Source organism: Pyrus communis, chromosome 2 (genome assembly GCF_041283825.1).
Source record: "Pyrus communis isolate YQ-2024b chromosome 2, ASM4128382v1, whole genome shotgun sequence".
NCBI classification, from domain to species: domain Eukaryota; kingdom Viridiplantae; phylum Streptophyta; class Magnoliopsida; order Rosales; family Rosaceae; genus Pyrus; species Pyrus communis.
In genome coordinates, this window is record NC_142566.1 from 23394852 (window position 1) to 23413535 (window position 18684).

The 18684-nt window shown below is 37.7% G+C and overlaps 2 protein-coding genes across 3 annotated transcripts; one reads left to right on the top strand and one right to left on the bottom strand.

Annotated features, from left to right (window-relative positions):
- Positions 1 to 656: 656 nt before the first annotated feature.
- LOC137747363 (conserved oligomeric Golgi complex subunit 3) lies at positions 657 to 9134 on the top strand. 2 transcript variants are annotated; one of them, XM_068487461.2, is made up of 24 exons: positions 657 to 983; positions 1189 to 1386; positions 1466 to 1510; positions 1594 to 1668; positions 1758 to 1853; positions 1979 to 2056; positions 2472 to 2557; positions 2730 to 2796; positions 2904 to 2966; positions 3081 to 3182; positions 3375 to 3479; positions 3603 to 3695; positions 3946 to 4034; positions 4291 to 4510; positions 4653 to 4739; positions 5398 to 5511; positions 5601 to 5633; positions 5832 to 5918; positions 6005 to 6067; positions 7214 to 7330; positions 7602 to 7694; positions 8170 to 8280; positions 8424 to 8524; positions 8668 to 9134. In XM_068487461.2, the coding sequence occupies exons 1-24, from the start codon at positions 906 to 908 to the stop codon at positions 8798 to 8800; spliced, it is 2334 nt and encodes a 777-aa protein (XP_068343562.2). In that variant the 5' UTR covers positions 657 to 905; the 3' UTR covers positions 8801 to 9134. The 2 variants fall into 2 exon arrangements, with proteins under 2 accessions (XP_068343562.2, XP_088543994.1); XM_088687868.1 differs by having other exon boundaries at positions 675 to 983; positions 5769 to 5918.
- Positions 9135 to 9720: 586 nt separating this feature from the next.
- Positions 9721 to 18048, bottom strand: LOC137746935 (1-phosphatidylinositol-3-phosphate 5-kinase FAB1A). Its single transcript, XM_068486944.2, has 12 exons — positions 17674 to 18048; positions 16692 to 17375; positions 15590 to 16324; positions 15245 to 15398; positions 14733 to 15077; positions 13498 to 14391; positions 13062 to 13393; positions 12799 to 12922; positions 12533 to 12703; positions 10911 to 12410; positions 10529 to 10795; positions 9721 to 10208 (listed from the first exon to the last, which is right to left on the bottom strand). The coding sequence occupies exons 2-12, from the start codon at positions 17315 to 17317 to the stop codon at positions 9891 to 9893; spliced, it is 5466 nt and encodes a 1821-aa protein (XP_068343045.2). The 5' UTR covers positions 17318 to 17375; positions 17674 to 18048; the 3' UTR covers positions 9721 to 9890.
- Between the last annotated feature and the right edge of the window lie 636 nt (positions 18049 to 18684).

Sequence of the window (18684 nt, forward strand, 5' to 3'; positions counted from 1 at the left end):
CAGAAATATAATTTCACACAACCAAATTTTGCTGTATTTTTTTTCAAAGCCTCACACCTATACGTAATCCTAACATATCTCTAATTAAAATAAAATAAATAAATTAATTAATTAAAAAAAAACATATTTCCACCCCCACATTCTCTATCACTCTCGACCTCTCTCCGCCTATTTCAAAAACAAAAATAAAAAATTTTCTCATACAATTTGTGTGTGCCCAAATTAAAAATAAAATATATGAAAAATACATATTAAAACATGTTTTTCAATTTTAAAATTACGATATGCTAACATGTAAAATAATTTAATCGTTCAATAGTACCGTTTTGTACGTGGGACGGGACGGAACAGAGTGGGACAAGGCGTTCCATCCCACGTTTGGTGCGCCTAAAACGGGTGGAACGAGCTGTTCCACGGGACTAGTTTTGGGTGAATTTTCGTTCCACCTCACCTCCCTGGAACGACTCGTTCCACATCCGTGGAACACAAAATTATAACTTCTCTGTCTCCTTCTTCTTCCTCCTTGTTTCCATCCGAGGGCATCTTTGCTCCCGCTCCGTTCCGTTCTGTCCTGTCCCGTTCCGTCCCATCCCATCCCGTTCCGTCCCGTCCCGTCTGCATACCAAACGATACCTAATGACGGGGATAAAAGTGAAGAGACGGACAAAAAAAGCAAGCAAGTTCGCACCAACTGTTTCCACGCCGAAGACGTCGTCGTCTTGTTCTACCCAACATAAGAGCTTTGCGTTTAAATCTTTATCGTCGGAAGAGGGAGCGAAGGACTGAGAAAAAACTCGACTGGGAGAAAAGAGGGCGGAGGAGAGGAGGCGAATTGTGGATGACGACGACGGCGACTGCAACCGTTGTATGAACCGACTTTGTTGTGAGTTGAAGAGGATTGAGAAATGGCGGCAAGCAAACCCGGCGTTCCGAAATCTGGAGCCATTTCCAAGGGCTACAACTTCGCATCTCACTGGGAACAGGTGCTTCTTCTTCTTCTTCTTCTTCTTCTTCTCTCTCCTCCTCGTTGCCATAGATTCAAAATTCTTCATTGAAACAACGCCTTTTTCGTCTACATCTGAGTTTTGTGCAATTTTCTCCGCTTTATTGCAATTAGCTTGCTTCAGATCGGATCGGATCGGATCCTCTCGATATGAATTTTGATGTAGTGCTTTCTTTCCTCTGCAGAAAACTCCGTTATCTGAGCAGCAGCAAGCGGCCATTACAACGCTCTCGCATTGCATTGCGGAGCGGCCATTCCCACCCAATTTGGCTCAGGACGGCACTACAGGCCACCAGAATGGCCTAACTGTCTCCACCAAGGACAGCTCTTTCGGCTTGGAACATTCCGCCGCCATTGAAGCTGTTCTTGTCAATACGAATCAGGTACATTTTCGCCATCACATTCCATTATCTATTACAATTCGAAGGCTTTCACACTGAAATTAGCTTTTTCTACTTGCAGTTTTACAAATGGTTTACAGATCTTGAAGCAGCATTGAAGTCGGAGGTTAGTAATCGATTCTTGCAGCAAACTTATGTTGTAATTAAGTGTAAATTAAGCTCATTGCACATAAATTTTTCACATTTTAGACAGAGGAGAAGTATCGACACTATGTAGACACTTTGACAGAACGCATTCAGACATGTGATGGCATACTCGGTCAGGTAATGGCGATATATCTATCGGTATCGTTGAAGCATCTTTGTTTGAAGTTGTTGTGCTTGTTTGAAATAGCTGGTTCCGTTCTGTGCAGGTGGATGAAACCCTAGAGTTGTTTAATGAACTACAGAACCAGCATCAAGCAGTAGCAACAAAGACTAGAACCCTTCACGATGCTTGCGATAGACTGGTGGGACTTTCTTTCTAATGTTACCCCTTTTATTTCATCCACTTCCTTGGTGTCAGGTTAATTCATGGTTGTGGGGGCCTGGAAACTTATATAGAACATGATGCCTCCTCATTTTTCATTTGCAGTTAATAGAGAAACAACGGCTGATTGAGTTTTCGGAAGCACTCCGTAGTAAGCTCAACTACTTTGATGAATTGGAGAATGTAAGGTTTGAATCTACCTTACCTAGAGATATTTTGTTTGCTGACGTTGTGGTTTTGTTAAATATATGTGGTGATGCATAGCAGCATGGATAAACTTTTATTTTTGAACTAACAATTTAATTGATTCTTTTTCCAAAGCCTTTTAAGTTTTAAAAAATCCGCCCAAGTCAGTTTCTTCTTAGTATGAATTCTCCTTATCAGGCATTACTTTGTAGTGTTACATTGAAGTTAATATACTTTGAAGCTTTGTGCCAAGCATATTACCTTCTTTTTTTTTTTTTTTTTTGTTCGGATGTGTGAGAAAATATCATGATGCACAAATTGTGTATGTAATACAAACCGCATAATATATTTATATATTCATCCTATTAGTATGTTATATATAATTCATGTTTAATTTTTCAACTGTGTGCAGATTACTACCAACTTTTATTCTCCAAACATGAATGTTCTGCACGAGAACTTTCTCCCTCTTCTCAAACGCCTTGATGAGTGCATATCGTAAGTGGGCTACCTTCTTTGTTAGTAACCGTGTGCAATTCTATGCTTCGGACACTATTCAGTTAAAATCCTTGGAAGTTTGTAATTCATACTAGGAAACATCAAGCATTTGATAAAGATGTATTTATTGGATTAGAACTTATTGGTTTCAAACAATTTGTGCATACTTTAGGTATGTCGAAAGCAATCCACAGTATGCAGAATCCAGTGTTTACCTGCTCAAATTTCGACAACTGCAGGTATAATTTGCAAGAGTGTTGATTAGGTGAATAGTATAGAACAGAGATTGTATTCCAGTAAGATTAATTTGACCTTCAATAATATATAATTTACTTGTTTTGGACAGTCTCGAGCCTTGGGAATGATTCGTTCTCATGTACTTTCAGTTCTCAAGGGTGCTTCTTCTCAGGTAATGTTAACTTATTGAACTGAATTACCATTAACACATCGTAGTAGACTTCTGTCTTAATATGCATTAATGTATATTACATGGCTTTGAATTATGGACACTGTCTTGCATCAGGTACAAGCAGCTATCCGGGGCAGTGGTGGCAATAACACATCTGTTTCTGAGGGTGTAGAAGCATCTGTTATATATGTCCGTTTCAAGGCAGCAGCAAGTGAGGTAACATTAATGATGCTATTAATTTGATTAATGCATTTAACCAGCCAGGGTGTGAAAAGTTGAAGGCAAGATGTGTCTGGAAAACATTTTAAGTTCTACCCTAATTTTTGAATGCGGGTGTGCAACTCTGTTCTTTTAGTTTTTAACTTCACACCTGTTTGTGTTGATGTCTAACAAGTAGTGTACTTGCAGCTTAAGCCAGTGCTGGAGGAAATTGAAAGCAGAGCATCAAGGAAAGAATATACTCAGATCCTTACAGAATGCCACAAACTCTACTGTGAACAGAGACTTTCGTTGGTGAGCTGATGAATTTTTTTTTTTTTTTTTTTTTTTTGAAAAGGATCATTAGTTGTTTACCGTATTAATTCATTCCTTCATTTTATGACTTGTAATCAATCCACCTTTTTAATGCATTTTCAGGTAAGAGCTATAGTACATCAACGAATATCTGAATTCGCGAAGAAAGAGGCCTTGCCATCACTGACTAGATCTGGCTGTGCATATCTAATGCAGGTAAGATATAAATGCTACAAGGACGTTCATTGAGCAAAGACTCCTTAAAAAGAAATACATGCGAAAGATTTGTCTATCATTGAATATAAGGTGAGGATGGGGTGATTGACCCTGTCCTCTTTAATGATAGCGGGCAGTATCTTTGATATTTGATGTAATGTGATATGCAACTTATTCTCATGTATGAATTTGAGCCGCATACGTTGTGAACATAAGTTTCCATTGTAATTGAAACCACTATTTATTGCAGGTCTGCCAGCTAGAGCACCAACTTTTTGTTCATTTTTTTCCATCTTCTGCAGAGGACGTTTCAAGTTTGGCTCCATTGATAGATCCTCTGTAGGTCCCATTATATTTTTTGCTTTCGGTTCTTTTCTCTCGTTTTCTGCTTTCTTGAGAGGCTGACATGTAATAATGGGTTAGGCAATCTCTTTTAAATTACATGTGCCAAAAGCGAATGAAGCTTGATTGGTTTGGTCCTTTCCACTTCATTCCTTGTTAAGCTGTTACATTGTAGTATGGAGGTTGGCTGGTTGATTGGTTTATGCATGCTTTAAACCATATAATAACCTCCTTTTGGTGATAATTCATGCAGGTCTACATATTTATATGATACACTGCGGCCAAAACTTATTCATGAAACAAATGTTGATTTTCTTTGTGAACTTGTTGATATATTGAAAGCTGAAGTCCTAGGTGAACAGTTAAATCGGAGGACTGAATCATTAGCTGGTCTACGTCCTACATTAGAGAGAATTCTTGCCGATGTTCATGAGCGGTTAACTTTCCGTGCTCGAACACATATTCGTGATGAGGTGACTTCTATTCCTGAGAGTTCTCATTGTTTGTTGAGTTGTTACCTTTGTTTCTTAATTTTCCAGTTAATCTTGTTTTCTTGACTAGCTACCACTTTTCCTTTTTAAATTTCTTAAAATCTCTCTCTTGCTTTTTTTCCAGATAGCAAATTATTTTCCTCTGGATGAAGACTTGGATTACCCTGCAAAGCTGGAAGGATCAGCAGCCGATCAACTTGAAACTACTTCTGTAACTTTTTTCCCATTTCCTTTTTTAACTTTTATGGATTTCTGAGATAAATTTTTGTTTACATTGCCTGATGCATATAGGCATATAGGACATCCACACATGGTTTAATAATTTTAATTTTCTATTGTGTTTCATGCCCTTGATGAATTATTCATTCAGTCTGGTGAGATTGATTGTTCACTTAATGGAATATCCACAACCCAGAAACAAACTGTGTCTTTTTTTTTTTTTTTAATGTAAGTGATATTTGGGAGGTGAGAATAGAACATAGGACCTAAGGTGACATTTAGTGACCTTAGAACTTATTGATCACTTCTTGTATCAAATATATCCTTTAATTTTGCAGTCTACCTCTAGGGACAGTAGTATGCCTTTGCCCTTGTAACATGTTTCCAAGCTGGTAATTTCGGATTACTCATGCACAATTTAATATATCTTTTATGGTAGTTGGTGCAACTGGTTTCCAAGCTGGTAATTTTGGATTACTCATGCACGATTGAATATATCTTTTATGGTAGTTGGTGCAAGTGGTTACACTACTGTTGGCTCCAGTTCTGCATCATTTCTGGTTGATTTAATGTCCTTACCTACGATTGTTATATATAGATATGGATTGATTTTCTCATCTTTCCTTATCTTTATCCTTTGTCAAACACAGGCTGATGAAAACCTTGTTTTTAAAACATGGTATCCACCTCTAGAGAAAACGATATCTTGCCTTTCAAAGTTGTATCGCTGTTTAGAACCAGAAGTTTTTACTGGTTTAGCGCAGGTATTCAAGTCTTTGCACAGCATTCAAACTTGTCTTGAATAAATGCCCTTCATATAAATTTGTTAAACAATTATTTTTTTGGTATACAGGAAGTAGTTGAAGTTTGTTCAGAATCTATCCAGGTGAGCTACTGAATATGTACTGTCTTATGCAGTGCATTTTGAATTTCTGTGTGCATAATTCCACTTAATTTTTTTTGTGTTACCTCTACTGTCATATTATCCCTGTTTATTAAGATGATGGGATTTGTTTAGCAGGGGCTTAATGTGGTGACATACTTTTCTGGTGCTATCTTGATTGTTATTTCTTTTATCTGCCAGAAAGCGGGCAAACTCATCACAAAGAGATCATCCCCAATGGACGGTCAGCTTTTCCTCTTAAAGCATCTTCTTATCTTAAGGGAGCAGGTGATTTTCCTTCTTTCTTGATGTATATATCATGGGTAATTGTTCTTTAAAAATGACTTGTTAATGCATCTATTTTGTCTTCCCAGATTGCGCCTTTCGATATTGAGTTTTCTGTCACACATAAGGAACTTGATTTCTCGCACTTGCTGGTTAGTTTTCTAACTCTAAAGTTCTCCTATTCAATGTATTATATAGTGTTCAGTAAAGTTCTATTAATGTTTGATATATCCTCTCGGTCTTTACTGGAATGATGAAACAATTTGTCATTATTTTGATTACAATATCTGGAAATTTTGAATTTTGAAATAAAGCCAATTTTTGTTTTCTTTTCAATTAGGGAAAACTTGATATAAGTCCAACTTTTTTAGCCAATGGTAGGAATACTCCAATTTATTAAAATAGGTCCAATTCCTTAAATTTAATTATTTAATTATCAGTAATTATCTATTCAATGATAAGATTTATTATAAAAATCAAATTTCTTCATAATTATCTCTTTGATTATTTCTTTTTATTTTTATTTTTTATTATTTCTTGTTCTTCCTCCTGCTTTAAACCCCATTTATAGATTTTATTTTTAATTTTTATAATCAACCTATATCACAGGTTAATTATTTTTATGTATCTATATGACAGATTCTTTTTTATAATTAACGTGTCACAAATTAATGTGTCTTGCTTATAGGTATATTATGTTTTTTCCTACCTTTTAGTTAGGTTTCATATCTCGGTTGTAGGTATAATATATATTCATAAATTTGCTACTTGAGTTAATTATTTTTATGCATCTATATGACAGATTCTTTTTTATAATCAACGTGTCACAAATTAATGTGTCTTGCTTATAGGTATATTATGTTTTTTACTACCTTTTAGTTATGTTTCATATGTATAATATATATTCATATATTTGTTACTTGAGTTAAGGTAGAATGTTTTGTAGATAATTTATGTTAGTATATTAGTTTTTGATATTAATTAGATTTTTTGGAGTTGAAAAATGCATAATATTAGAAGATTTTTAATTGATTTTTAATATTTTAAAAAATTATAAAATGAGTATAAAAGAAATAAAAACATGTAATTAGATAACTGGACTCACTCCTAAAAACCATCTATGTTTTTGGACCTAGATCTAAAAGCCCCCAATTATGTCAGTTCTCTAGTATAGACGGTATTTCATTGACGAAGATGTCTAGAATGTTGTTTTGTTTCGGGCAATAAGTATTAAAATTTAATTAAATGCCTGAATTTTGATGGAATGAAAATCTTAATATTTTTGAATCTTCTGGCAGGAGCATCTAAGACGAATTCTTAGAGGTCAAGCCTCTCTATCTGATTGGTCCAGGTCAACTTCACTAGCAAGAACACTATCTCCCCGAGTTTTAGAAAGTCAAATAGATGCCAAAAAGGTTTGTCAATCAATGGTTTCTTAGTTTACTTTTAGAGCATAACTTTAATCATTAAGTGGCCTTAAGCTGCTTTGGATCATTTTATTTTCCGCTTATTCTTTCACCTCGGTGTGTTTCTCTGCTAACCCCGTTTGCCTCCCTTTTCTCCATTAGATAGGATTGCAGAGCAAGCTTTCGTTTATACTTTTCACTTTGGTTCATTTTCTGGAGATTCTTCATTGTATTATTCGAAATAATTTGTCGGTAATCCATTCATGTAATGTACTTGCAGGAATTGGAGAAAAGCCTGAAAACCACTGGTGAGGAGTTCATTATGTCTGTGACGAAGCTAGTTGTGGATCCTATGCTTTCATTTATTACCAAGGTTTGTGTTTGTCATTCCCCCCTTTAGTAATATGGATTTGAAACATGGAGCAAATGAGAGACCAGCATAGATACAAGTATACAACTAAAAATCAAACAGAACATTAAAATACATTGCCGAAATCCACATTAGACATGTGAATAGCTCATATACTTGCAGATACGTTGGAAACTTTTCTAACTTTACATCTTCATAAACTCATATCTGAGTGCTTGTTACAGCTTAAAACCCATATCATTCAAAAATGCTAACACAATCTTTATCCGTAGATTCCTATGGCATGTTGTTGAGGTACCTGGATGGATTGATGGATCCATAACTGAGTGCTCGACTGTTTGTTATAACTTAAATCCACAATGTCATTAGGCATCCTGCGTTTACTAAGTTTGTTCACATTTAGATATGATTTCTCATGTTTTTCTACATCTGTATTTCAAAAGTTCGTTCATGTCTAAAAGGTTTTGGTTGTGTTTAGGTCACAGCTGTGAAAGGTAGTCAGAATCAAAAGGTAGAGTCGGTTATGTCCAAACCAATAAAAGATCAAGCTTTTGCAACCCCGGATAAGGTGGCCGAACTTGTTCAAAAGGTATGCATAATTGCTCATTTTCTTTGACTGCGGTGGAGAGCCGTGTTAGGGAGGGCCATCATAAATTTGACTGCTAGGGTTCTTGTTTTGCAGTCTACATATTTGATAACAACAGCTAAGTCTCATAATGTACTCTGGAACAGGTAGCTGCTGCAATTCAGCAAGAGTTGCCAATGGTAATGACGAAAATGAAGCTTTATTTGCAGAACCCGTCAACACGAACTATACTATTCAAAGCTATAAAGTAAGTACAGAATTCACTCGTACAATGTGAAAATTTAAGGTCCTCGACAGATTAAGCTGGTATTTTCACTTGCTGACGGATCAGTTTATCTTCCTTTCCTAACTCGGTCCTGACAAGCCTTCTTTTCTCCTTTTTTTCTGCAGGACAAATATTGTCGAAGCACATGTTCGTGTACAGACCCTGCTGAAGGACGAGTATTCAGCGGAAGAGGTACAAGGCATCATACACATGCCTTCCATACAAGAACTACATGCACAACTTGATAATCTCCTTTAGTGTGAAAGCCATTGCCTCGCACCATCTAAATTGTTCTTTTAGCCGCGCGATTTAAAGGTTATTTTTTTCGTAGAGAAGAGAAATCCTGCAATGTTGAACCAGTTTTACGAAACGACGAAAATATGTATCATTTTTTGTACCGTATAAAGCGCCGGTGGGCAGTCTTATAGGTTTTGTGTAGAACTGCTCATGAGCTGTTTTTGTTCGATTTCAATTTCCAAGTTTTGGTTCAATGAAGCACAATTTGTATTTTGAAAACGGTCATAATCTGTATCAGAATATGTGCTATTTGCAACTGGGAAATAAATGTTACTTGTTAGTTTGACTGTATAAACTATAAACGAGTAATTATGTCCAATTAGTGGTTGGATTATTATTCAAGTGAAAATAAGCCCCTAACCTTTTTTATTTTTGGAAATATAGTCCATAAATTTATTAAACTGCCCATTTCCATCCTACTATAAAAATTCAATTTTGTTTTACCCAATTTCCAGTCAACTTAAGTTATGCGACTTGTAGGCGATACTTATGAGTGTAAATTGGCAGTTTATAAGGAGTTTAAAGATTTGTTTTCCCCAAAATAAAAAGTCTAGAGAGGTAACTTAGGTTCAATTTTCGTTAAAAGCGAATTTGAACCAATTGCTAGCTTATAGTGAGGCTTAGCGTACCCTTTTTCCCCTTCGTGTAGATAATATCGTTTGTTAAAAAAAAAATATATATATATATATATACATTGACAACTAAATTCAAAGCCTATATGCAAGTTTTATGGGCGAGAAGATGACAGTAGTTCTTTTAAAGTGCAAGTCGCATCATTTGACGGACCGTTGGATGTAACAGCTTTGAAACTAACTTTAATAGTTTAAGGACTTATTTTTCTAATAGAATAGTCTGGAAAAAACTAATTTTCACTCGGATAATAATCGAAACGCTATTTACCTCTTATGAATAAAGAAAATGTGAAAAAGGGAGAGGCTTGCTGCTTTGTAGCTTTGCATTGGACATTATTCTACTGAGCTCACATCTTCAAATATACAAGTAAAAGTTGTAAGGATTATTTTCACATATATACAGGCTAGAAGACATTAATTCAGCTCGGATCTTGCGCAGTTTCTTCACCAAGGTCAGATTGCGACCCGCTCGGAACGATCATTAGGGGAGACCACTGATCGGGCACCATGAGGAAGTAGGTTGTCATAGCTTTCCTGAATCGTTTCTTGTATTGCTGGGGTGAAATCACGGTTGGAGACGTGTTCTTGGGTCCACCGAGAATCCCGGAAGTCTTCACCCAAGTTTCAAGGTGCTTGTCCCATGTGTACTGTCTCATAAAATCAATGATCCCCACAACCAGCTCATCCTTTTCCTCGTCCACACCGACCAGTAACGAGTAGTCCATGACATCAATCGACTGTGGCAAAATAGATGACAAGATGTTAGCAAACAACGGATGCCAGGGCAATCAAACACCAAAATCTAATCACTACGCCTCGAAAACAATCACACAGGATTTGGAGGGAGGCGCCGATGAAAAGAATACATGCATTCTTCTCTGCACACTGCATTGGGTGGCGTGGGGTAGTATATGTGTCATGCCATTCAAGAAATCACGTCAATTCGGAGAATAGTATTTGTTAAAATCTTTGTGCACAGAGCATTTTCCGATTGGAAAAACAATGGGGTTACTGAGGAAACATTAATGCGGCAACAGGGAGTTAAAATCGAACTTACAGCAAGGAACGCAGTATCATTCCAGACAGCTCTCTCTAGTCGCCGCTTTGCCTTGCTCCCCACAAAAATTGGAGAAGTCGGCATTGCTTCAATCAGATTCTGGTCGAGTAGAACTTTATTGCTCCCACTTGTATCTGGATTATAACGTGATCGAGAAGATCCTTTCAGATCATAAAGCCGCGTGACATTCCGTCTAAATAATAAATTCTCCATTACTAAAACATCCATCTTGGACTCTTTCCCTGCTTTACCATGCTTTGACGAAACCTTCAAGACAAAAGAGAAACGAAAAATTGGGTCAGACTTAAGTGAAAAGTTGTATATCAGGCCACTAAAGAAAAACGTTAAGCATTTTAGTGAGAGCAAGAGAAACGAAGAATACCTGATAAATACCCAGGATCTTTGCCAGACAAGTCGGGCTTCGAGTACTGATTGACTCGGACAAATACTTGAAATAAGATGGTGCAAACTTGATAAATGATTCCAGCTCTGTCTTTGTAACTTGTTTAATGATAAATCGATCATCCAAGGTTTTTGCAAAGAAAACGTTGCTCTTGCCACCCTGGGCGCCCCACTTCTTACAGCGGCTGAGAGATCGCACGAAATCTCTTTCAGAAGGGCAACACGTCCTCCTTAAAGCCTCAAACCGTGTTGCGTAGTAACAAGTCACAGTATACTTCACCTTACCAAGGGGGCCATCATCTGTAAAAGAAACTCTAGCATGAATGTCCTTTGACAAAAGTGAGTCCAAAGCTTGAGAGCTCCGCGACCGTGACACAGATGACATGCTCTCATCAGAAGAACCAATATTTCTGTAGGTCTCAGAAAACGACTCATCAAAAGAGCTAAGTGAGAGAAGATTTGCGGAATCAAAAAGAGGTACTGAGACTGAACCATCCATAGCATCTCTTGGTCTCTCAGACTCGGAAATCTGCACATGATAATCTGGCGAGACAAGTGCATAGGCAATAACACTAGTGGGTTCATCGTCAAAAACAGGGATGACAGTGTCATTAATACCAATTGGCAGTAACAGCCTGGCACCACTTTGCCTTTCCGATTCGCGGAACATTGGAACATTGACGGGATTGTATTCACCAATATTGATCTTTTGTGCATTCAGTGAATAACTTTTGTCAAATACCTTGAGAGATGATGTAGAGCTAAGAGAATGAGTTGAAGCAGTTGTCTGTACCCCAGCTTGGTCAACAGCACAATTTTGCAGATCTGAATTCGATGCAACTTTTCTCATCACAGTCGGAGAATTTACCAAGGTTGAATCAGGTTTAGAGTAGCCATTCTCTTTAGGAATCATACTAGTTGGGTGACTTTCACCAGTCCAAGCCGCATCAAGGGTATCAGATAAATTTGCCACTACTAGACTCTCATTCCCTTCTGAGAGGGCCCTTCGTACACTTAGGCCAGACTCCAATGGATCAGATTTATCCATGGCATTTTCAGAGGACCGTGTGGAAATTTTTGCCTCGTTACTATGATTCGGGTTCTGAACAATTTCATTGTTCTTCTGCTCCCCTTCAGGCTGGCTAAAGCCGCCAACATCTCCTCCTTGATAAATACTTACATCTGGCTTTGTTTCCCGAAGAGAGGAATCACAACTACTAAATCCTTTACCTGCCTTGGAGTTTATATTTGTCTCGACAAGCTTCTCCATAGAACTGATAGGTTTCTCCTTGAGTTTTGGAAGGGAACTTCTCAAGCCTTCCTGGAAACTATTTTTACTTAAACTGGCAGCCTGAATTAGGCGTTGATCCCAAATGTAAGAATGAAAGAGCAACTGCCTCCTTAATCTATTGATCTCAAGAATATCAACTGCAGGCTGGCCACACTTCACCTCCCTATGCATCGCTTTTTGTAATGATTCCTAAACAATGTCATGTCACGATTGAGATACCAAAGGATTAAAATATGTAACTTCCCTCTCCAACAAATGAAAAATAAAATAAACAATGCATGTAGAAAGGTGGTGTGATACACATAAACTACCTCAAAGTCTTCTCTTTCCTTTTGAAGCATCTCTTCAAGTTCTACAATTTGATGACTTGATTCAGGTGCTTTCTTCCCACCATCCGGTGTCCCTGAAATTGGTCTCGTCTCCAAAATCTGATTAAGAGCATTGTGCAATTCAGTAAAGAGAAGCTCTGCCCGATGACCCACCTAGTAAAACAAGATCAATAATCTCATAAGCATTGATAAATTTAGAATCATTTGCTACATTAACTAAGATTAAAAATAAAAGATAATAAACTTACCTCCTCCACTTCTTTTTGTATCCATTCCTGATTATCATAGTTAAATTCGAGTTTTTGTGGAGGAAGATAAACAGAATGAACATGAATGGAGGCATAGCGGAAGCAAGCAACCATTCTTCCAAAACTGTACATGTAAGAACAACAGCATAAGATAAAAACATAGTGATAAAACGGCATAGACTTTTCTCTGAAATTAAAAAACAAGAAAGAAGGTAAACTGAGGATGGTGCAAAAGTTAGCGGGTCATAAGTGAAAATGCATACCCATAAAACCGAAGACAATCTCTGTGAAGGGAATGACCACAAGTTGCAACTCTGTTCGCAGCTGCATGATTTGAAAAGCTTAACTCTAAAAACTTCCCAAACGATAAACCCCAAGCAGCATCGGACATGACTACTCTTCGAGTTGCAGGAGGGAAGCCATTGGCTCGAGGACATTTCAAGCACCTGTGCCACATCCAAATTTTGCCTTCCCTTTCCCCAGGTAGCAAAATCTCTGGGAGCTTCTTAACAGAAATTGTAAGGCTCCCTTGTCTATGAGTATAACAATGAACATGCGCTTCTGATGGCATCCCACATGAACGACAAAGGTAATTCTGATAGAGAATTATGACACAACTTCATCTTATGAAATTGCTTATGAAAAATATGTCCACAAAATTAGCAAAAACAAAAGGTAATGATTGAAAATGAAAAATACCTGATCAAACAGATGATCTCGTAAGAACCTCCCCAAAGGCTTATCAAAACTTCCGTAGTATTTGATTCGAAACAGATGGGACCGTTCACACACAGTTCCCTTCCACACACAACGTGTTGACAGGGAAACCAAAATGCTTTGGTGGTCAGAAGGTGAGGGTGGAAACTCTTCCTTTGAAGATCCTACCTCCTCATTCTGATAATCACTATGATGTTTTATGGATGTCAACTCTGGAGTCTCACCATGATTTGCAGCTAAAGCACCGCCACCATGTCCTAATGACTCTGAGGTGGCAAGAGAATTAGAGATCAAACTACTGTTGAGCAAAGCTTCCCCAGCCTGAGCTGGATTGTCCAGGCAAGAATCTTTAGAACCTGCATCAATTTTATTTTCAGAGGCACATATTGAGGGGAGCTCTTTACGGTAACATTCTGTGATATCCTCTTCTGGTGGAGACAAGGAAGTAAAGGGAGATCTAGATTCTCTAGAGCTCAAAGCATGTTCTATGAGAAAAGCTTGAGAACAAGCTTTAGATGAGCAAATTGAATCGGCACCTTGCATGTTCAAAATGGGGCCACTAGTGGTAGATGAATTGTTATCTGAAATTAACCCTTGATTAGATTTCTGTAGTTCCCTGCTAGCATCGGGACCCTGAGGCTTGCCAGCCGGTGGGACACTAAAACCAGGTATGGTGGAAATAGACCTGTCAATACTTGATGGTTTATCGGGTAATGCAACAGTAATCTCAGACTTCAAAGTAAGTTCCGGAAGTGAAGCACCTTCATCAGCTAGAAATGAAGTCTCCAGAGCCAAGTGATAAGCGGCAAAAACTCCATATTGGACAACATGTTTCACCTTCTTTAACTCATCCCCATTGGCACCATAGAGCAATACCTGAAACAAATTCAATCCATCTTAAAACTTCTGACTTTTTGGTAAACAAAAAACATAGTAAAAGGAATTACTAAAATAGTTAATGTTAAAATGGTAAAACAGTCATGCAAATGCTCCCAATCCACCAGTCAAAGCTAAGAAGAACTCTGAATTAAGATATCCTTGATCGGCAGTCTGGTAACCTGATTACAATTCCATTATCTTTCTATTTTCTTTTGTTCTTTCACTGTGTTAACAAGTGACAATACAAATAACAATAGGTCCTAGCCTACAAATTTGACAAGACACCAAAATGTGCCAGTTAATGCCCAACAAAGTCTCTGTATATATTCGGGACTTACGGTAACACCCAAGGGCTTCGGGCAACCTTCGAAGAACATCAGAGTCTTTGTCAATTTCTTCCCACCTTGCCCAGCACTGCCATGCACTTCAAGAAACTTCTCCACATGGAACATGTCACAAAACCCTAGTTTTGGTGATGTGAGATGATCTATTGAAGGGACTATTTGTGCCCCAGTGCAGCGGGCTATTCGCTCCAAAAGTGGCCTCTTAATATTCAAAACAAGTGAGATGTCTTTTGCAAGAAGGTAATCTTGAGCATACCGAGATACAGACTTCTCCACCAAAAGAACATTTGGGTGATGTGAATCTATCTTTGCAACTGCCATCTTCAGATGATCCATTTCCTAAAAAAGGGATAGTCCATCAGAAGGAGAAACATACAAGATTACTAAATGAATAGGAAAGATAAGTGTGTGATAGAAAACATATGCAGGGTTTGATCGCTAATCAAAATCCTACAAATTCAAAGTTTTAACGTACAACACAAATAAACGGAAAAGGTAAAAAGAACCTGCTGCAACAAAGTATCGAAACTTGACAAGAGGTTTGAAACACGCTGATATTCCAAAGCTCCTCCAAGGATTAAAAAGCGCGGTTTTTCTATTTTTGATGTCATTCGCCGATGAGCCACATTTTTCTTACAAACAACTCCTTTAACCACCGTACTGAACAAAATGAAATGAAAACCCGTCAACAACTAATGGATTGCATAACTTTCGCATGTAACAGGACATAGATATAATATAAAAGTTTAGGAACCATTATAAATTTGGTGTACTGAAATAATACTGCACAGGAATATGCCTCACACTGCTCAAAATGGTGAAAGAATAAACTTTAGATCAAAAAGATTTACCTATCAGTTCGACGCCCACAAGCTATGCATTTAACCTTCACATATCCCCCAGGGTCCATTCCTCCACCCTTGCTCGTATCTGGCTTGAGAAGTGTGGCAGCTTCCCACGACAATGAAGTAATTATGTCCAACCAGCTCTCATTGTTGCCTTCATCACCCAGTGGTAGATTTTCAACCTGCAAAAGCTGAGATACTAAAGCTCTAAAATGACCTTCCACAACATTCTTCATCGCCTTCCTGTGCTCCTCAATTGACTTCTCCCTCGTACGACACTCCCCATTACCAAAGCTATTTGAAGAACCCAGGTAACCCCACTCCCCTGCACCACCACCAGAACCACCACCATCATAATCGTCGTCATCAAATAAGACAGCTTCTCTCTCATCTTCTTCGTCCTCGGGCTCCGGAGGGAGCCAAAGTAGCCCATTGTTCTCAAAATCCACAGGTTCTGTATTAGTGCTTTGCAGGTCATATGGAGAAGTTCCACATTGATCACCATTATCGTGTTCGTATGGTTCTTCCTCAATTTTATGAATTCCTACTGCATCCTGTGTATCAAAACTCCCAGGTAATAAGGAACTTGTGTTATCTCCATCAAGATGCACATTCTGGGGTCCATAGACGCTAGCAAATTCCTCAATAGTGACTGCACCATAATAGTCATTGCCATGAGAGAGATGACTTGGTTCTGAATCTAAACGATAAACTCCATAGTCATCATCCTCATCATCACTCCTGGTATCAGACGATAAGTAAAAAGTAAAAACAAGCAATGGATTACCTTATAAAGAGCCAAATATAAGGATATGAGATATGAGGACGAGAATGAATAATCATGGTTAGAAACTTAAACGTAAAATTCATTTATATGACCTGACACATACATGTATCGCATACTCGCAGGCCACATTAACATTAAATGAAGACAGAATGACTGGAAAGATATTTCACGAAAACAGAAACTCTATTCACTTTCCAATCCATGATTGGTATTCTTTATTCAGACATAAACAAAGACCTTACACAGACACTTGAAAACTTATTTCAAACTAATGAATTTGTGAAGTACAAGGAAAAGGTATTCAGTGATAGCAGGAGATACCTGTTCACGCAAAAGCCATATTGATTTAGAGAGGGCTCGGCCATGGCTACATCAGAACTAATGCTCGTCTGCGATGTCACATTGTCTTGCTGTACCGGAACTGAATCAATTTGGGAAGATGATTGACTAGGGCTACGACCAGAACTATATGGCACGTGCTGGTAAGGTCCGGTCGAATAAGGGGTAGAACCAATAGTGCTGCTGCTGCTGTGGCAGGTGCAGCTGGACTTGGTGCTTGCCAAACTTGTCGCAGATGGTGATGGACTGAGACCAGGGCTGGCTGCAGGGCCGGCCCCATTATTGGGTGCCACTACCCCTTGCTCCCATTGCTTGAAGCAATAATAACAGACCCTAATCCGCTCCCAATCTTCTCTTCCAGCCCTTGGCTCATCAGACGCCGCAGGAATAGAGTTTGCAGTACACTTAGCACAAAAAACTCGGCCACAAAGTCGACAATGATGCCTTCGGTTAAATATTGTGAACTGGGAGTCACAGTCATAACATACCCTACAGCTTTGATCAGGCATCCAAAAGTCCCTGGACACATTGGGCGGCTCGGACCTCCTGGGGATCCAAGACTTGAATATGTCAACTAACTCGGATAGTTTGTTGTCGGGAGTGCCCATCGACAACTACACCACCCGAGCCCTCTCATGATGACAGGATCATCATTGTAAGCTCTCCCTAAACAGAATTGCAACTAAATCACCGAATAACAAATAGAATCCAAATAAGCATAACAATTGAAAACTTTAGGAATTCGGAACTCAAGAGCTCATCGAAATTGAAATGTACATATACAAAACGCCATCTGAAATCATAATATCAATCACAATCACAGAATTCAATCCAAAACACAAATTTAAGCTGAGAGTTTAAAAAAAGCATCAATCTTTGCAGCTAGCAAAAGGGTTGCATGCAAAAAAGCATAACTTTTAAGCTTCATTTCTCATGGTATAAAAGAAAAGCAGCAAAAATTTACCAGAACCAGTAGTTGGAAGCAGCAAATTTGAAACCCCATTTGGCTAAAGTCCCCAAATTCAAGTGCTTTTGCAAACTGAGATTCTGAGAGATCACCAGAAATTCCAAAAGCTCAATCCTGAGACCCAAAAGTGCTTTCCTTTCTGCTTCAACTGCAACACGTCTCTGCAAAAATACCCCAAAAACCAAAACCCTAATCAATCAACCAAGAAGGCACAAAATCTCCAATAGACCCCACCAGAAATTATAAGCCCGTCTTATGTGCAGAATATTTATAATTTTATATGGGTTTTATTTTCGGGATAAAATCGTTCATACAACAGCAAACCTGTTGTTTTGTATTATCTGTAACAATAAAATTATATAAAACAAAATTACAAAAGCCACAGAAAAAATATAAATTAAAAAGGAAGAAAGATATTAACCAAAAAAAAAAAAAAAGGGGACGAAGGATACAGAAAGGTGAAATGTCAACCGCCACTTGTAACTGTAATTCCCGCATGTTGACTCTCCTATTTAACGTTACTCTATAAAATTTAATTTTTTACCTTCTTTCTCAATTTTTTTTTTTAACTTTAATTATAAGCGAGATCATTCATAATATAAAGGCTAGTTTGGGGTTGATATATATATTTTTTTAAACTGCTTCTGTTCTGTTGTAAAGAATAAACAGTTGTGAAAAAACCATCTTTCTTACAAGTATGTGGAAAGCTGTTTTGATTTTCTGCTACTTTTTTAAGATTCTTTTTTTTTTTAATAATTTAAGCAATCTCAAACCCACTCTAAATTCAAAACGCAATAGGTTGAAGAGAAAAGCAATTAACACTATGACAATTTGTAAAATAAATATTGTCTTTTTTTTTTTTTTTTGTAATTTTTCCTCTCAATGTTGATTTTTGAGTGGCTACGTTTTTTTTTTTTTTTTTTTAATAATTATCATTTGTCATGATAATTCATGGAAATTATTTAGTAGTAGAAGTGCATGTGAAGAGAAAAGGATAATGTCGAATTA

Bases quoted from the DNA above. Each gene is read 5' to 3' on its own strand.
- LOC137747363 (XM_088687868.1), top strand. From the start codon at position 906: ATGGCGGCAAGCAAACCCGGCGTTCCGAAATCTGGAGCCATTTCCAAG. The intron at 5,512-5,600 runs GTATTCAAGTCT...TTTGGTATACAG, and splicing joins TTTTTACTGGTTTAGCGCAG to GAAGTAGTTGAAGTTTGTTC. The intron at 8,525-8,667 runs GTAAGTACAGAA...TTTTTTCTGCAG, and splicing joins ATACTATTCAAAGCTATAAA to GACAAATATTGTCGAAGCAC.
- LOC137746935 (XM_068486944.2), bottom strand. From the start codon at position 17,317: ATGGGCACTCCCGACAACAAACTATCCGAGTTAGTTGACATATTCAAG. The intron at 14,392-14,732 runs GTAAGTCCCGAA...AATTTGTTTCAG, and splicing joins CGAAGCCCTTGGGTGTTACC to GTATTGCTCTATGGTGCCAA. The intron at 12,923-13,061 runs GTATGCATTTTC...TTACATGTACAG, and splicing joins GATTGTCTTCGGTTTTATGG to TTTTGGAAGAATGGTTGCTT.